At 36.7% G+C, this 18,340-nt stretch overlaps 1 protein-coding gene across 5 annotated transcripts in view; it reads left to right on the top strand.

The window, feature by feature from the left end:
• cog1 (component of oligomeric golgi complex 1) overlaps positions 1 to 17,408 on the top strand; it is a 43,286-nt gene extending 25,878 nt beyond the window's left edge. The window contains exons 8-16 of one of the 5 annotated variants that reach the window (XM_072558703.1): positions 904 to 1,050; positions 3,944 to 4,105; positions 4,316 to 4,405; positions 8,111 to 8,238; positions 8,358 to 8,466; positions 9,886 to 9,995; positions 10,766 to 10,844; positions 12,263 to 12,316; positions 16,081 to 16,182. In XM_072558703.1, coding sequence (XP_072414804.1) covers positions 904 to 1,050; positions 3,944 to 4,105; positions 4,316 to 4,405; positions 8,111 to 8,238; positions 8,358 to 8,466; positions 9,886 to 9,995; positions 10,766 to 10,844; positions 12,263 to 12,280 — 843 coding nt within the window. In that variant the 3' untranslated portion in view covers positions 12,281 to 12,316; positions 16,081 to 16,182. Of the gene's footprint in view, positions 1 to 903; positions 1,051 to 3,943; positions 4,106 to 4,315; positions 4,406 to 5,891; positions 5,956 to 8,110; positions 8,239 to 8,357; positions 8,467 to 9,885; positions 9,996 to 10,765; positions 10,845 to 12,262; positions 12,317 to 16,080 lie in introns of those variants that run through there. The other 4 variants (XM_072558701.1, XM_072558702.1, XM_072558704.1 and 1 more) reach the window with 4 other exon arrangements.
• The last annotated feature ends 932 nt before the right edge of the window (positions 17,409 to 18,340 follow it).

Genomic DNA, 18,340 nt, shown 5'->3' with positions numbered 1-18,340 from the left:
AGAATCATAATGTTAACTCGCAACTTTCAAGACTGTCAAATAATTGAATAATTTATTGAGGTTTGAAAACTAAGCACTTCTGAGAGCAATGATAGTATCACTCAAGTGAAACTTTGCTTTCATTTGTGAATGTGGAGTAAGAAAAGGAGAAGTTCTGCTGAGTGATTGGTTTAGAATCAGTGTGGTCTTGCAATTGCAGGTCATGCTGCTATGACCCTCGTTTTGTTAACGCAAATGATGAATTGAGGACACTGTTTCTAAAGCATGAACTTTTAAAACATGTTGGCTATAATGCGATTACATCGCCAAGGCTTTAAGCACTGTTTCTAAAGTGTGATTTTTTTTCAAGAATGCAACCATTGCGTTATTGAAGAACTACCTGTAATGTGCTACATCCGGTGTCATCCGTTTTCTACAGTCTTTACTTAATATAAAATGATCAGCAGGGCTTAATAATCATGCAGGAGAATTATTGTACCGAAAAGTTCTGACATATAGGAGTGTTGATTAATTATAGTTCAGCCTGAGCAACGTTTATGAAATAAACTGACTTGAGAGGTGTTAGTGGCTTGGCTGTAAATGTTTATAATAACTGAAGGCCACATACACTAAATGGGAGGGTTTTAAATACAGGTGTTTGGTTTTATGAAAGTGGTATTCTGTTATTGGATGAGGAATACATTGAGAAGTGTGAAGATTGTAGAATTAACTCGTTTTTAAATGGTGAAATTCTAGAATTATGGGCATGTAATTTATGTTGCGTTTTACAATCATTGTATCAAATGTAACAATCAAAATGCACAAACACCAGTTTACTTTAAGGTTGATGTAACAATGAGACACTGTCTTTCCTGGTTTTCTTGTTCTTTTTATAACCACTTAAATTTGATTTCTTTCTTTAAGGCTCTTGTTTACCGTTTCACTCGAACGTTGCTCTCTCATACAGCTGGACCCATTTTATCTACAGCCACCAACTGGGATGAAATAGAAATTCAGGAGGAAACAGAAGCTGGAAATAGTGTTACATCCAAAATTCGTCTTCCTGTACAGGTTTGTATAATTTTTTTATTTTTCTGTATTGGAAGTCTTTTTAGATCATATTTTTTTTTCTACATTTAAAACACAGCAGACTTGTAGCTACTTACGGTCTTCCTTAAAAGTTGCATGTTCTGATTCTTGCTTTTATTTTGATGAAGCCTCCATTTAATTTTTCTGATAGCTTTAGCAGTAAGATTGAGATGTTAGTTTGTAAATGTTGACTTCTCTTGTGGCTCGAAATTAATTTGTTTGCTCTCTTTTTCTATCCCATCTTCCTTTCTTTCTCTCCCATCTTCCTTCCTTCCTCCCTCCTTCCCTCCCCTTCCTTCCTTCCTTCCTTCCTTTTCGTCCCTTCCCTCCCAATTTCAAAATTACTTGAGTTTGTTGCCACAGTGGGCTCAGAGGTTCTCCACTTTCCAATACTGTTGTTTCCGATCTTCGTCATCCATTGTCCTTTGACTCAACTCAATAATATTGGAATAAAACATTCATCTTTGTAAAGTCGAGAGAATTTTAACCAATGACACACACTCTTTCTTTATTTTGGATGGTGATTAGGGCTGAGTTTGGAATAATTGCAGAAAACTGCATGAAGCATGGAATATTCATTAGTTCACATAATGATCCCTTCTGTTATTTATAGTAAAGTACAACTGTTGCTTGACTGGTGCTGGAATTTGCTGGGCTATTTCTGAGGCAATAAAAGTCGTGCTCAAAGTAATGTGAAACCACAGATGTCTGTAATCTAATCTATCAGTACCATAGATGAACATAAATCCTAACTATATACCATGCAGGACTGAAATGTAAAATTGTATAGATAATTATTACAGTAAGATTGACATTTCAATCTGATTATGAATTGGGCATTACATTTAACTAGGCATCTTTTGCTGATTCCAATGCTGGGTGCAAATAGGGCCTTGATATGAAGAAGATGGATGATAAATAGGAGTTATTTTAGGATACATGACATGATTTTTTTTAAACCTTGCTTGAAAACATTCCTTGCTGATGGACAACAGTTCCATTCAGCCTGTTTTATTTTCTATCTTCCTTCTGTGAGACTTGATCAGTTCCATTGTGATTTTTTTTTCAAGTCATCAGAGTTGGAAAAGAAAATAAGGGCATGTGAATGCTTGGTCTTCTAATTCATTCACCAACTTTTGAATGTTCAGGTCTGTATAGAAAGGTTAATCATGTCCCCACATGTGAGGAGGCCTTTATAACACAGGATATATCCACAGATGAATACAGTTTAAAGGTTGTTATTCTTTACAGTGTGCAGTTGAGGTTGCTCTGGTTTGCAATCCCAAGACAATGAATTGACTCCACTTTAATGATGTTGACATAAAAACCTATGGAAAAAATATAAACTTCATTAAATCGAATCTAACTGGGTTTTTAATGTATTAACCAGTTCATAATTATGGTTATAAACTCATTGTTTTGGAGAAAAGCTGATTTTATACTTGTTACATTCCTTCGTAATAACTTTTAACGCTACATTATTGAAAATTTTCAGTTTTTAAAAATCTGACCTTAATCCAATCATTTACTTCACTATATTTGAAAATGTAAATTAAAAGTGATGGATTGTCAATGTATTTTAACTGCCCCCCCCCCCCCTTTTTCTTTCTGAAAGAATATTGGTGTTTAAATGTGACTGCTTATTCCATGCTGACTTCCCAGTTGTTAACTGCTTGAAGGTACCTTTGGTGATCTAAGCTGCCATTGAGAAAATGAACTCCCTTGAAATTGATGGATCTTGATGTGGTTAGTTTACTTTGATTTGGCAGCCATGGATTAAACTAAAGTAGTAATCTGGCTTGATTTTTAGCCATATCCTTAACAATCTTATCCATGTTTTATGATTACTTGACTCCTAATCTGGATGCATGTTCAAAATTCAATCTGTATTCTGGCTCTATACCTCACCATTCTTTTGGCTTTGTTGACTGTTCAGTGTTAATAGGACATAGTTAACGTCAAGTCTGTTCAGATTCCTAGTTCATTTCCACTTCATCTATACCTATTTGCGAGATGAATTTCATCCATATTTATTTGTGAGATATGCACATTGTATTTTTCCTTTCTACGTGCAAGATTCCATAATTGTCTACATTAAGTGATTTACCTTTGTTTTGCCTATATGTATATTTCATTTTTTATTTACTGAGCTCTTGCCTCCAGTTGCACTGCTCCAACTGATTTGTATTCAGGTTGGCATAAACAGCAATTCAGTCTTGGTGGATTTGCCTCCAGCTGCTGGAAGTAAAGATCAGTGTCTTTAAGCTACAGTACCACTCAATCTCTCTATTGGAACACCATTTTTAAAAATCAGATTATATCAAAGAATTGTGATTTATTCTGACATTTGTGTCTATGTTTCCAAGTACTTCATAAGTGCTGCTGAGCTTTTAATGAAAATTTCAGCTGTTGCAAGTGTTATCTAAAGAAACTGAATTAGTTATAACTGATATGACAGTATTGTTAAGACACCTCAGATCAGACTACTGTTGTTCAAATTAACTTCACTTCCTCCAAACAACCTAAGTAACTTCTCTGAGCCACTTTCCTCAATGATAAAACTGTTCCAAGTAATTGTTTTCTGAAAGCTTATTTGGAAAGTTTATTCTAAATGATCTGTCAAAACGACAGTTCTTTGCAGTTTGTTTTTTGTGTAAAATTGCGAACTATATCTAAATGTTATTTCCTTGCATTCTATTTTAAATAAATGTGCTGAGAGGTGAGAAGTGAACATTTTTGGTTAGCAGGTTCACTTTGCCAATAATTATTATACCACATGGGATGTTGATTATGTTCAATAATTGAATTTTTCAAGAACAGCCAATTATTATTCTGACACTTAATTAGCTTTGTGCCTTTGGTTTTTGTTTGACAGCCATCTTGGTATGTACAGTCGCTGCTTTTTGAGTTATGCCAAGAAGTAAACAGAGTTGGAGGTCATGCTCTTCCTAAGATCACGCTTCAGGAGTTGCTGAAGACTTGTTTGCATGAGGTCCTTACTGGTTATGAAACGTTATGTTCTGCAAAATTAGATAAGGTGCGTACTTTTTCAAAAAAAAACTTCACAGGCCATTGTTGGTATTGCTGTATTTCATATTTTAACTGCAGTGCGACCTACAGAGTATTTGGGCAAAATCCTAAGAGGTAAAATGCACTTCATTGAGATTTGTAATTGCTAACTTTTTGAACTCCAATATGTGCTGTTGTCTGTAATTCCTTTTTTGTCCATCCTTTGCTTTTTATTCAGATCAGTTTGAGTCACCCCTGGCCAACTGTGGAGTTTGCACATTCTCCCTGTGTCTGCATGGATTTCCTCCCACAGTCCAAAGATATGCAGGTTAGGTGCATTTGCCTAAATTGCCCCATAGTGTCCAGGGATGTGTAGGTTAGACAGATCAGCATGGGAAATGCAGGTTTACACGGATAGGATAGAGGGCTGGGTGGGATGCTCTTCAGTGGGGTCACTGTGGACTTAATGGGTGGAATGGCCTGTTTTGACACGAGTGATTCTGTGAGTAAACATGAAGAATTGGGGTGCCTTCCCTTTGGTATAGGAAACAGTCAAATCCTCATTCTTTAATTGAAAAAACTACACAGTAGCTTTAATTTCAGTATGATAGTGGAGTATATTTTCTTTCTGTCGTTATTGCCCAGGGGTTGAATTGTGTAGCCATTCTTGCTCAACACCGATTATGTTCACAATGGTGATATCCATTCTCACCTTAACTTGCAGTTTGTTTTATATTTGATTAGTTACCAATGTCTCTGTAATCCTTTAGATAAACAAAACTATTTATCACAGAGGCTCAGATTAATGCTCGGAGATATGGGTTGAAATTCCACCTTTTCAAATTGGTGGAATTTTAAATTCAATTAATAAGATTTAGAGTGGAAATAATCTTTAAAAATCATCAGTTAAGTTATCCTTTCTAAAAAAAATCTGATGCATGCATGTCCTTTAGAGATGGAAATCTGCTATCCTAACCCAGTCTGACCACTGTGGCTAGCACACAGTTAACTAGTAGCTGCCCTCTGAAATTAATTAACAAGCTACCCAGTTCATGGACAGTTAGGGAGGGCCAGTCTCCTTGTTAGCAACATCCACATCTCATGAAAATATATTTAAAAACAGGCTAATTTTACTTTGCTGATCATGCATCCACACAACTAATCATTGTCTTTATTGTGTCATTTAAATTCAAAAGTAAGCATTTGTAATGTTGACCATTTTTCTACTGGTATTATTTTTGGTAAAGTCAGATCAGTGGCGTGGGAGCAACTCTGAAGAGAAATATTCAGTAATTTACTGCAACAAAAGATTATACTTATGATACTTTAAATGTCATCTGAAATAACTCCACAGCGGCCAGTATACTGTCACCAAGTCACCGTTTACTTAGACAGGGAGAGTCCTTCACACTGATCCGCCTCCTTCAGAGCCAGCTGTCAGAGTGAACAGAACCTCTAACACTCCAGATTAACAGCCCCAGTCAGAGGATTCTTCTGTGAGGACCATCTGGCTGACCTTGTTACAATCACAACACCCGCCCTACTAATCTCCAATTTTTATGATAAGGTATATAATCCTGACACAATCAGAATATCTTAAGCTCTCTACTGATGTTGTGCTTCTTTTTCTCTAAACCTGTGTCCAGTCCACTCAAAATGTATGAATCATGCTCAAAAGTGTATTGAAGGGATGTGGGGGTGGTTACTAGATATTGCAGTGAGGTTTTGATTCTCAAGACCTATTGCTATGAAAGTACAAAACTTGGCGTTTATTCCTAAAAGTAGTAACTGACTAATTTTTATACACAATACAGACTCTACATTTCCTCAGACCAGAGAGTCAATTAATGTTCTTCATTAAGAAAGAGAAATGTCAAAGTAAGTTTGCACTGAAATGCAAAAGTAGATTGAATCGTTTGATTGGCTCCTCCTTCAGTATTTTAGGAGGCTACTGCAATCGTTATGTATTTAGGCAATAAGTTTGTGCCTTTCCCCACAGCACTTGTCTCAGTTAGTTACTTTGCCTTTCCATCTGTTTCTTTAGTCAAGAAAATGACTTATAAAATGCAACATACTTTTGTGAACCTTTTTACAACCCCAAATAATTGTTTTTTTGTTTGATTTACAGTAAGGTGAATGCTATTTCAAAATTGCTAGTTCCTGCTTACACCTGCAGATCCTGTTTACTTTGGCAGCACTGACTCACTTACTTACTCCAAATACTATTGGATCTCTGGGTATTTAGATGATCCTAAAGTCAATAATGTGTTGTACATGGGTCATTGACAACATTGGCAGGATATGGATCAAGAGAGAAATTTGAGGCTTTTTTATTATTGCCTTAAACTTCTCTTTCAGGTCTTGGTTGTTTCACATTATTTTTTGTTCAAGTGGGTAGGCTAATGACCTCTGACAAAATTGCAATACTCAAATAATAAATAAATTGTTGTTTGATATCTTTCATTTGGAGAAAAATGGGCATCCTTCTACCTATGAGAGGTGACAGGTATACAACCTTAAAACTTTTAAATGAGATTCTCTACTACATTTCTTTAAATGAGTGAGCCAACCAGTCCTGAAAATAGAAAGTCTGCTGCCAGCACAGCATGTGGAATTGTCCTTTGCGTGTAGCATCGGATGATCTGCTCTGGTACAAGGCTGGTGACTGCTTTGGACCATCTGTAACCACATTTTGTGGTAGTGGCAAAGTTCTACCCACAGCTGGTTCACCATTTGTATTGGTTGTCAGTTTGAGATTTACATTTGCTTTACTCTATTTAATACTGAAGGCTTTTGTGTCTTTTTTGATAGCATCCTTGAATTGGAGCTTTGGGTGTCATATTAGTCATTTGGTACAGACTAATTCTCCAATAGCATAAACTTGGAATGTGAACATTTTCCATCCTGTGCTCATGATCAAGCCACTAAGAATCTTCTTTCCTTGATTAATCTAATATGCTTGTCAGCTTTTTGCCGTAGAAAGGGGTGCTTTATCTTGTCACGTGATGTTAGGGATGCAAAACAAATGCTGGTTGTGAGCATTTTCTCTTATCACGTGTCAGTTGTCCAGACTCCTCAGCCTTACCGCTGTATCGTGAGAGTACGGGGCTTGCTATAGGAGCTTCTTGCTCCTGTGGATCAGGTTTGTTGCTTTGCCTTTTTTTTTCACTGGCCAGAATTGGTGGCTGCCTTTCTGATTAGTGTGTTAAACTGTTTGTTTTTTTTTTAAAAAAGCTGCCCTATCACCATAGATCCAAGGTAGTAACTTTGAACAGCTCTGATGTGTGTTATAAATTTTAGGGAATCATTGGAACTCTGCCATTTTCACTGAAGATTTATAGAGTTTGTAGTAAATGCACTGTAGTTAAAGATCAGAACTTAGAGTCATAGAGATGTACAGCATGGAAACAGACCCTTCAGTGCAACCCATCCATGCTGACCAGATATCCCAACCCAATCTAGTCCCACCTGCCAGCACCCTGGCCCATTTCCCTCCAAACCTTTCCTATTCATATACCCATCCAGTTGCCTTTTAAATGTTGCAATTGTACCAGCCTCTACCACTTCCTCTGGCAGCTCATTCCACACGCGTACCCCCTCTGTATGAAAAAGTTGCCCCGTAGGTTTCTTTTATATCTTTCCCCTCTCACCCTAAACCTATGTCCTCTAGTTCTGGACTCCCCGACCCCAAGGAAAAGACTGTCTGTCTGTTTATCCTATCCACGTCCCTCGTGATATTGTAAATCTCTATAAGGTCACCCCTCAACCTCCGATGCTCCGATAGGGAAAACAGCCCTATTCTGTTCAGCCTCTCCCTATAGCTCAAATCCTCCAACCCTGGCAACATCCTTGTAAATCTTTTCTGAACCCTTTCAAGTTTCACAACATCTTTCCGATAGGAAGGAGAAATACTCTCTTTTCTTTCTAATCATAAACATCATAAATGAAGCATTATTGAACTAACTTTCTTGGAATGTATTTGCTAAATATAGCACTCATGTTTTGCTCCTCTTCAATTTGTGTTCTGTTTCAGAGTGATTCTGCATTCCCTTTAACCCAGAATAGAGCTCTGCAGCTGCTTTTTGATCTTCGGTATCTTGGTTCAATTTTAACTTCCAGAAATGAAGAGGTAAAAAGCAGTAGGACCCAGCAGGACCCAAGGTACTGAATCTCTTTTTAAGCAGCAAAGTTATTCTATTTAATATTCTTATCTTTATGTACTTGTGATATTGGGGAATTCAAGTATTAAAGTTGATATTATTCTTTATTTTCTGAATCAGGGTTCAGAAAGTGACAGACACGTTGGAAAGCTATATTGATCCATTTGATTTGGACGTTTTCACTCCACACCTTAACAACAATCTGAACAAACTTTCGCAAAGAACCTCAGTAAGTAGAGAGTAGCCAGTTCAGAATAAATTTGTCTTGTCTTTTTCAAATTTGAACCTTGGCTGGACTATTGGATCAACTTCTTAATTAAATTGATTGGGTGAATGTATGTGAGGAAGGATGAATTCATTGTTATGCCAGTGCCGTAGTTTATATTTGATTGGTCCCAAAACCACAAAGTCGTCTGTATAATAAAGAAATGGAGTTACATGCTTTTGTTTCCCTTCTGAGTTACAGTATAGAAAGTAGAATTAAAATACATATTTTACCAGGAAATATACTTGGCTGCTATTATAAGTGGAAAGGCTATTGTAATTGCTCATTTAGCTTCTTCAAGTTTTGCACTATATTTAACACTGCCTGATTGAAATTTTGCAATGTTATTATTTATACTCTACCACTGTTCCTTTTCTGAGAGAGACTCTGGACAAGGCTGGGACTTTTTTCCCTGCAGTGTAGAAACCTGAGGGGTCACCTTGTGGAGATTTGTACAATCATGGGAAGCATAGAAAAGGTAAATAGCCGAGGTTAGGGGAGGTCAAAACTAGAGAGCATAGGTTCATGGTGAGAGGGGAAATGTTTGAAAGGGACCTGAGGGGCTGTTTTCATAGAAGGTTGTGTGTTTATGGAATGAGTTGCCAGCGGAAGTGGTAGAGACACGTGCAAATACAACATTTAAAAGACACTTGGACAGCTATATAAATAGGTAAAAACAAGGACTGCAGATGCTGGAAACCAAAGTCTAGATTAGAGTGATGCTGGAAAAGCATAGCAGGTCAGGCAACATCCGAGGAGCAGGAAAATCAACATTTCGGACAAAAGCCCATCATCAGGAATAGGTGCCTGCAGAGTGGAGAGATAAATGAGAGGGGGTTGGGGGTGGGGGTGGGGAGAAAGTAGCAGAGAGTACAATAGGTGAATGGGGGTGGGGATGGGGATGGGGATGGAGGTGATAGGTCAGAGAGGAGGGTCAAATAGGAAAGATTTTAGAGGGATATGGGCAAATGTAGGTAAGTGGGACGAGTTCAGTTTAGGAAACCTAGTTGGTGTGGACAAATTGGACCAAAGGGTCTGTTTCCATGTCGTATGACTCTCAAACATAGTTGTTGATTATACTACTGTATATCACATCTTTCTTCTGCATCACCCCCATCTCACTGATTGAAGTTGGCTACTTGTTCTTCAGTATATTAAGGGTCCTCTTAGATCCCTAATTGCAGAAAATCTTTTATTGGCTAGAAGTGTTTTCCCAGAATTGAATACCCGAGTTCTGCAACCATGTCAGGCTTTGAAATATAAAACTTCCCAAAGCAGTGTTCTGATGCATCAAAATTTCTCAGTGACGTTGCATGCCTGACATGAAGCTATTATATTGATGTGGAAATGTACTGTGTAAATAGACATTTTTCTGTTCTTTAGGTGTTGTTTGGGTTATTAACCGGCACAGAGAAACAATACACCAATAGAAGTGCACCATTTAATTCCCATGAGCCTCATAACATCTTACCACTGGCTTCTAGTCAGATCAGGTAAATGAATTGTCACTGCATTTGTGCAGCGTGGTTTCTTGTGGATGTTCTCTGCTGAGAATTGGAATAAAGTTTAAGCTTAATATTTTATATGATTGGTCTGCTTTCTATCCACATGGCTAAAAGGTGAAACTATATTGCTCTATATAAGAGTATCAATTTACTTTGACAGTAATAGTTGAACAATTTGGAAGTTAGAAGACCTCTGCCCTGAAGGATTGCTGATTAGACTTTGTTTGATAACACATCTGTCAAATGCTTTGGGATATTTTGCATTGTTAAACGTGCCACATAAATGCAAGATCTTTGTCTAACTCAATTTTGCTTGATTTTTAAAATTATTTTTCAGCACTACACAGGCATCATATTGATCATTTATGGTGTAAACTGAAGTTCTCAAATTAAATTGTCCTGACACATGAGAAAAGTGCTCCTTTTTTTTTTAAGTGATCCAGTAGGATAACAACATGAACGTTTGATGAAGAATGCTGCTTGTACACATAGACTACCGGGTTTCTAGTTTACATTGTGGTTTTGTTGAGAAATTCTATTCCCTATGTGCCTGCTTCCAACTGACTTTGGTAAAAGTGAAATATATAGCTGAAACAAAAAAAAAACCTCTTCCTGCTTTGACAGCAAACTCATTGGGCATGCCAGCAATTTGGTTAAGTTAATGCATATTAATTTTCTCACTTGCTCTGATAATAATCATCTGTAGAGGTTAACTAATCTGTAACACAGATTTCAATACTGTAAATCTTTGTTTTCAGATTTGGCTTGTTACCACTTAGTATGGCAAGTTCACGGAAGCCTAAATCAGCTGTTCAGGGAAATGAAGCTAAGAATCAGGTCAGTTTTTAATTTTGTTTCTTTTGATATTATATGTTATTTATAAATGTACATATAGACTTGTGGTTCAAAGTATTATTCTACGTCCTCACTTTTCTAAAATATATGTTTGAATGCCTCTTTGAGGTTTGTTTGTGTTTAGTAGCTTGACCTGCTTTTCACCAAAAGGGTAACTAGCTGTTATTCTGATAAATTCTTAGCATTCTTCCATCTTGGAGGATGATGGTTTGCTCCCTGATGTTTAACTTCTTTAACCATGGCCTGGTGTGGAGCTCAGGAGCTGCATTTTGCCAAGGCAGACTCTGCCAGATTGTTTGCAGATACAGACAGTTTGGCCAAGAAGGTGCAGGATTTGCTCACCTCCATTTCCCAGGGTCCTCTTCTCTATCTGAGCTTTCTGACCTGAAGCTTTGGCAAAGCGTGTATTGTCTTCAGCATCAAATGACAGATTGCTGATTGGAGATACTAGATATGTGAAACTGTACTGTCAACAACTGTCGTAATGTCAGTGTTGATTTGGTAGTAAGTAAGGCAAAGAGATTTTGATTTGCCCATTGGTATGAGGAAATGTCACGGTTTATGATGCTGCCTGACCATATTGTTATGGGCGATAACAAACCCCTTCAAAATATATTTAGAAGATAGCCTTGATCCTTATGTTTTCTTATCTAATGGTAAATGTAAAATATTGTGTTCCAGAAGCAATTGGATTGGTCAAACTACTAGATTTAAAGCAGAACACACTTCATCCACTATAGTTAAAACACAACAGAAGAAAGAAAGAATTGGAATAACTTAATGCTAGGGGAAAATTTAACAGAATAATGGAAGTAGTAGCTATTACTAATTATTTAATTCAATATAGACACATCCTTTACAAAAGGCAAATTCAGAAAACAGATTGTCTCTCGTGGAAATCCCAGCTTTTGGCTGTAACTGAGAGAGGGCAAAAATAGCTTCTGCTTCTTTCAAAACCCAACCAGCAACTGCTAAAAACTAAAACTGAGAGTGTGTGACTGCACCCATTCAGACTGGTATTGTTCCAACTTTTTAAAAACCCCAATGTCTCACAAGCTGTTTACTCCAGTGCTCATGACCTCTGTCTTAAAACCTCTCTTGAATTTAAAAAAAAGGACAAAATAACGTCTTAAAGCCATAGTTTAAATTAATATTCAGAAAAAGTGACAAACCATTTTCTGTACATACCAGACACTGGTTTATTGGTAAAGTGTGTCATATTAATGGATGCAAACTTCTTGTTCAGCTTAAGAAGTGGACAATTTTGATTACTAAATTGTTATGTATTTATTTTTGTTGTTCATCCTACACTACATAGCCTTACAAATAAGACAGTTAAGTAAAAATTACACTTTGTAAAGTGAATGTTCTTTAATTTAACGCCCTTTTTGTAAATTCAGTTTCAGTTGACATGTTGAGCTGTCACAGCTGCAACCTTCTTGAAGCTTCATTGGGTATTTAATTATCCTGTGTGCAGTGTACTTGGCTTTGCATTGCAGCTTCAGTAACTATACAGTAGTCAGTATTATGATCAGGTAACAATCAATGGCAGTGTATTTGTGGTGAGTGATTGCATAGCATTAGTATGAAGCTATAAAAATAAAAGCCTGTTCAGAGTAAATTTGCTAAATCAAAACTATATCATACTTTGAATTAATCTTTCTTGGAAATTAACTAAGAAATCTAATTTCTTCCAGTCAACCAAAGTATAAGTTTCAATAATTTTAAATCCAGAGATTCCTGTTTCTTTAATAGACGAACATTGAGTTTTCAGCTAAAACCTTAACAAGAAGTGAACGTAATATTTCAAGTAACAGGACTAATTCCCTTGCTATAGCAATAATCCTGAATTGCTTATTTAAACTGTTAAATGTTGTTTTGAAACAGGTTCTGCCTGCTATTTGTTCTTTCACCTAATTTTCACTTTTTATATTTTTTCTTCTTCTATCATTTCTAAAAAAATTCTAGTCATTTCCTAACCTGAAAACTCTTATCTCTATATCATTTTTATTTATCTTGGTTTCCACAATATGTTTGGGTAAGTTGGAGAAAGCTGATCCCAATATTTCCTAATGTAGAAAACTGTCACAGAGCCTGACTTTATGGATCTCTTTTAATCCTCGATTAACTGTGCAGATATTGTGATTGACAAAAACCTCCAAAATTAAATCCGAGGCTACACCAAATTGGACAAAAACATATAAATATTTTGTCTTAGCTTATTATTCGATTCCACGAACACAATTTAGAGTTGAGAAACACAAGTACCATGGATTTAAATGCAATCTAATTATTCTGCCATGCGTAATAAATCCAAGAAAATACCATTCAATCTGACAGTTAGCTATGAGCACAATAAAGGTATCATAAATTGAGCTTTAAGAGGCTTTTTCATTTTTGGACAAACTGAAGGCTATGTTCTGCTAAATTTAAATGCACTGGTGTTGTAGTTGCCTGACTATAATAATGTAACCTTGGTGATGTTTCTCTGCTACTTGTTTAGTACAATTTTAGTGTGTATCAATTGAGCTCTTTAGCTGAATTTGTGAATAATTAACTGATACTGCAAGGTTAACTTGTTGTCATCAATTGATTACTCATATGTTTCATAGAATTAGGCTCGGTGCAAGGAGCCATTTTTTTTTCTTTCTCTTGAAGGCATTGAGACTTTAATATTTGTCTGTGATTGAGTGTGCTAAATCCTTTTGAGGAGTGAATTTGCAACTAGTTTACAAATTGCACGTCTCTTATGCAGCATTGAATATAAAAACAAAGAAACATCTGGTATTGAGTGCCAAAAATCATATTTCACGAACCACAAAACTACTGCTTTTATCATAAAGTTGACATTCAGTTGAACATTCTGGTGTAAAATATTTCCCTAGTATGATCTTCACTGTACAGCCTAGATGTTTCTGATCTAAATTAATTCGTTTAATTTACACCTGTGGAAAATATGTACTGGAGTGTATTTGTTCTTTTAAAAGTTTCTGTTGGCTGCTATTTTGCCAAGTTTGTTTCAGTGCATGCGAGAGGTATGAAAGTGATTTCAAACTGAAAAGAAACAAGAATCCGTATTGATATCACGCAAAACCATTCTATCAAAGCATGTTGTTCGTGGGGAAATCCATTCAGCTGTTGGCTGTGCAATGGGAAGATATTAGACGAGAACATAAAAACTAGGAGCTGAGTAGGCGATTCACTCCCTGTGGGTTGCTCTGCCATTTAATATGATCATGGCTAATCTTACCTCTGCCTCAACTGCACTTACCTACCTGCGCTTCATAACCCTTCAATCCAATATTAATTAAAAAGTTGACTACATCCTTCTTAAATTTACTCAATGAACTGGAATCTTCCACGTTCTGGAGTCGAGAATTTCAGAGATTCACAACGCTTTTGAGAGAAGTAATTTCTTCTCATCTTTATTTTAAATCTACGGTCCTTTAGCCTGAAGCTATAGCCTCTTTCTCTAGATTATCCCTCTTTCTACATCTCCTTAATCATTCCCTTTGGAATTTTTATGTCTCAATTCGATCTCCCCTTATTCTTCTGAACTTGAATGAACAGTTTAGGCATGTGCGCTCGCTCTCTCTTCATATGGCTTTATCCCTGCAATCAATCCAGTGAACCTTGGTAAGGGCTATACTAAGTTCAGATCTTCTTAATGCTATCAGTTCTCTGAGATGAGAATGAGCTCTCTCAATATTGTGCATTCCTAATTATATCTGCTACTGAAGTTGGGTGGAGGTACTCTTTTCACCTAGTATGCCTGTAGATAGCATATCTCAAAAAGAGGGACAGATTTAAACAAAATTTGGTATTCACTCTGATTCATATCCTGGAATTTATTAAAGGATCTGTTAATTTTTTAAAATGAAAATGTTGCTTGCTTTATAATGTTATGGCTTGTCTCAACTGCTATAATGGAATTTGTTACAGTTGTTAAAATGCGAACAAAGGTTCTAGATCATGTTTTCTGTGGATTGGCCTGACTCATCCTTGATGAGATGGAACTCGTTTGTTTAAAAGATTTTCTTCGTCTAATTCCAATGCATCAACCAGGCAGGGAATAGCCTCATGAAAATGCTGTGTAATTAATATAATGCTAGTTAGTTAATGCAGCGTAGGTAACTATTACACTCTATTGAGTGCCCTATTAACTTGTTGTTATTCTTACTACTGAACTCATGATGCACACAAGACAAGTAGAATGTGTTTATGATGTGAACTGTTAACTAACACAGTCGCAATTTTGATTAATTGAATGATTTTTGTCACAACAGATTACTTCAAATTTGTTTCCAGTGTGGCATACCCCGATAAGTTACTCTTGCACTGTTGAAAAAGGGAGCACATTATGTGGCTATTACTGTTACAAATTCTGTGTGTCTCACTTTTTGCGGACTTGCTAGGAAGGAGAGGATGTTGGGGAAATTAATTTGAACTTGTTGAGTGACAATAAATCCCAACATAGGAAAGAGTTTGGCTCTAAAGATGAGCTATTCTCTGTTCAGTACCCTGAGCCAATGGAAATTTTAGTTGGAGCCAAAACTGGTCCCAGAGATCTAGCTTGCTCTGCCGGTTGAACAGCTGTGTAGCTGACCAGAATTAATCTGAAGTTATTAGTACTTGAAGTCTTTCACTCTCGTGTTCTGGAAATGATATCATTTTGTTGCAATTAATAGAAGGAACTGTCTTATTGATGTCATCTGTTTATTTCCATGATTTATATTACTCCAAAAATGATGGTACTGAATCGTGACAAATCAACTTCTGATTTGCAAATTAGTGACATTACATGACTTAATCTTCTGATTCACAAAGGGAAGTGTGCGTAGGATAATGAGTTTTGAAACATACAAGCCATTTGAACTTGAAACAAATCATTTGTAGTTTACAGATAACATGCTCTGAGATGAGTCTGCATCCTTTCTGCAAGGGTAGAAAGGGAGTACATTGAAAATGCTGAATATTTTCTTTGGTTCTTGGCGACTGAGGAGTGAGGGTGGAAGGTTGAATATTCATGCAGTTGCTAATTGAGCTACTTGATTTGATAAGGAGACCATGATGTTCTTCATGGATTTATAAATGTATAATTATTATAACTACATTGTTGCTTAGCTGCAAATAACCTAACAGCTCTGCTATGTTGCTATAATGTGCATGTTGAACAGTAAAGATTATACTGCTGAAACCTCTGTCTTTTATGATACAGATTCTTCCCTCGTCTGTCATAGAAGATGCAAGTCAGGGGCCCGGCTCCTTATTCCGACAATTGGCAGCTTTTCCAGATGATGATGTCTCATCGACGTATTCATCATCCCTCTTTAAACTAGGGTGGCTTTCAAGTATGACAAAGTGATGATGCCTGTTATTAAAACTAGAAGTAATGCGCTAAATGTGATGATACAAATTAATAAATATAAAAATTTCATCTACCATCTAATGTAAATATTATTTGTATTTCAGAAATACTAATGTATTTCTAACCATGGACAGTTGCTTTAACTTATCATCAGTTGCCATTATTGGGATTTTTTTTGGAGAAAATACATCAGTATCATATGCCTCACAGAATGTTAACTTGGATCTTTATTGACATGAAATATGGATGAATTCATAATGACATTGAATTGGTTAACCAGGTTGGTAATATGAGCATGTCTCTGGAGTATAGGAGTAGCATTTAATGAATGAATTCTTCAGCTGTTCATACATGCAGCCATTCTCTCTTTCAACGTGCAACTTTTGTCAGTGTCAAAAAACAAATATCTATGTCATTAGTACTACGGAGTATGTGGTCCTATTTTGATTGAATGCGAACGATATTTCTGAATGTTTACATCTTCCATTAATAAGGCATAGCTGCAAATAAAATGAAGCTCAGCGAAAGATTTTCTCCTTTTTTGCAAAATCTTGAGACGTTTTTAATGTTCCAGTTTAAAACTTAATTCCAAACTCAAACACACTGCCTTCTTTACAAATGATAGAAAATTGCAGTCAACACTAATATTTGCTGACTAGTTCCTTCAGCTAGTTCAAAGCATTGTTTATTTTGTTATCACTTTTATAAATGGATAGAATATTGCTCTATATGATTTTTATTGACAATAGTATGTTCAAAGCAACATTGTTAGCGGAGCAAGAGGTAAAACACTCTGTCTCCCAAGTGAAGTTGCACGTACAAGTGCAGCAGTTAGTAATTTTCCCTAATCCCTATGTTTCACTGGTATTTCATATTTGCAAATATTTTAGCACTTGAGGTTAGTGTCCCTTTTTGATGGACAGACCAATGTTCCAGATGTTTCCTTTTAAGAACTTGCTGTAAAATTGTAATTGAAATCTTGTTTGAAAGATAATTTACTTTCAGTGGTACTAAAGCCTTTTCTGATTATGGCATTAAGGTTTGACATTGATATCTGCTGTATTTTGAGATAGAAGCTTTTAGTGTATTCTACCGATGTTTAGTTTTAAGATATGTAACATTGAGGAGTTTTCCTAACTTTGATTTTTAGCTATTATTAAATGTAACTCAAGATATAATCAGGGATAATGTACTTATTGATGTGTGTTCCTCATTTGGTACCAAACATGTGTGTGTATTTTCAGCCATTATTCAAATATCTGAAACTTGGCCTAATCTTGTGTGGGTCTGTGTGATGTGCTGTATGGTGAGATTTGTGGCGGAGTCGGATGAAGTCCAGCAAAGAATATTTCTTGTCTGGAACATGTGGCCCCATCTTTTTTGCTTTTCACAAATGGAGTGGCAAGGTTCATGGGAAGCAGTGATCATTTGCCAATTGGTGATTGAAGTCTGTTAACCACTTCTTTAACACCACAATCTGCCTCATTAGTGTACAGCTTTCTATCTTATCAGATAAACTAGACATTGAAAACATTTGACATGGAAACCAGAGCAAGTACCTGGCAAATTCAGCTTGTTGCTTTCTCTCAAGGGGCTCCACATTAGACACCACCATCCTCTGGCATGATCCATGGACAGTAGCCACACATCCCCATTTAATGACTTTGGCATCTGATATCTGCCAGCCTCTGACCCTCCTGGCACATCTCTGATCTACACAGAATGCTTCCGCACTTCATTGCAGCATGTCCATATTTGCCAGCTCATAGACTGGACCAGGCTGCACCTCTGGGATATTTGCTCACTGTCATAGTGTTTAGTCACTCGGCCTACTTTTGTACACAACATTTCTGTCTTGCCGGCACACAGCTGTCAGCAAGCCTCAGTCAAACGAATGGGAATAACCTTCATTCAGAAGACTCTGGTGCACGAAGTCAAGGGCAGCCTTTGATTCCAATTCAGGGGCTTGGAAATAGTCAGTTAGCCACTCACAGCAGTCAGTCACGATTCTCTTCACATAGGGTGAGGATCTGAATGTCGAGCAGCCACCACCAACCTTGGTTCTTTCTGCCTTACTGGAAGCGGGGGATGAAAGTGGGTGACAGCTGGG

The sequence above is a fragment of the Chiloscyllium punctatum genome, chromosome 39 (genome assembly GCF_047496795.1).
Source record: "Chiloscyllium punctatum isolate Juve2018m chromosome 39, sChiPun1.3, whole genome shotgun sequence".
Taxonomy (NCBI): Eukaryota; Metazoa; Chordata; class Chondrichthyes; order Orectolobiformes; family Hemiscylliidae; genus Chiloscyllium; species Chiloscyllium punctatum.
The sequence above is the reverse complement of the archived record's forward strand: the minus strand, read 5'-3'. Positions and strand labels throughout refer to the sequence as shown.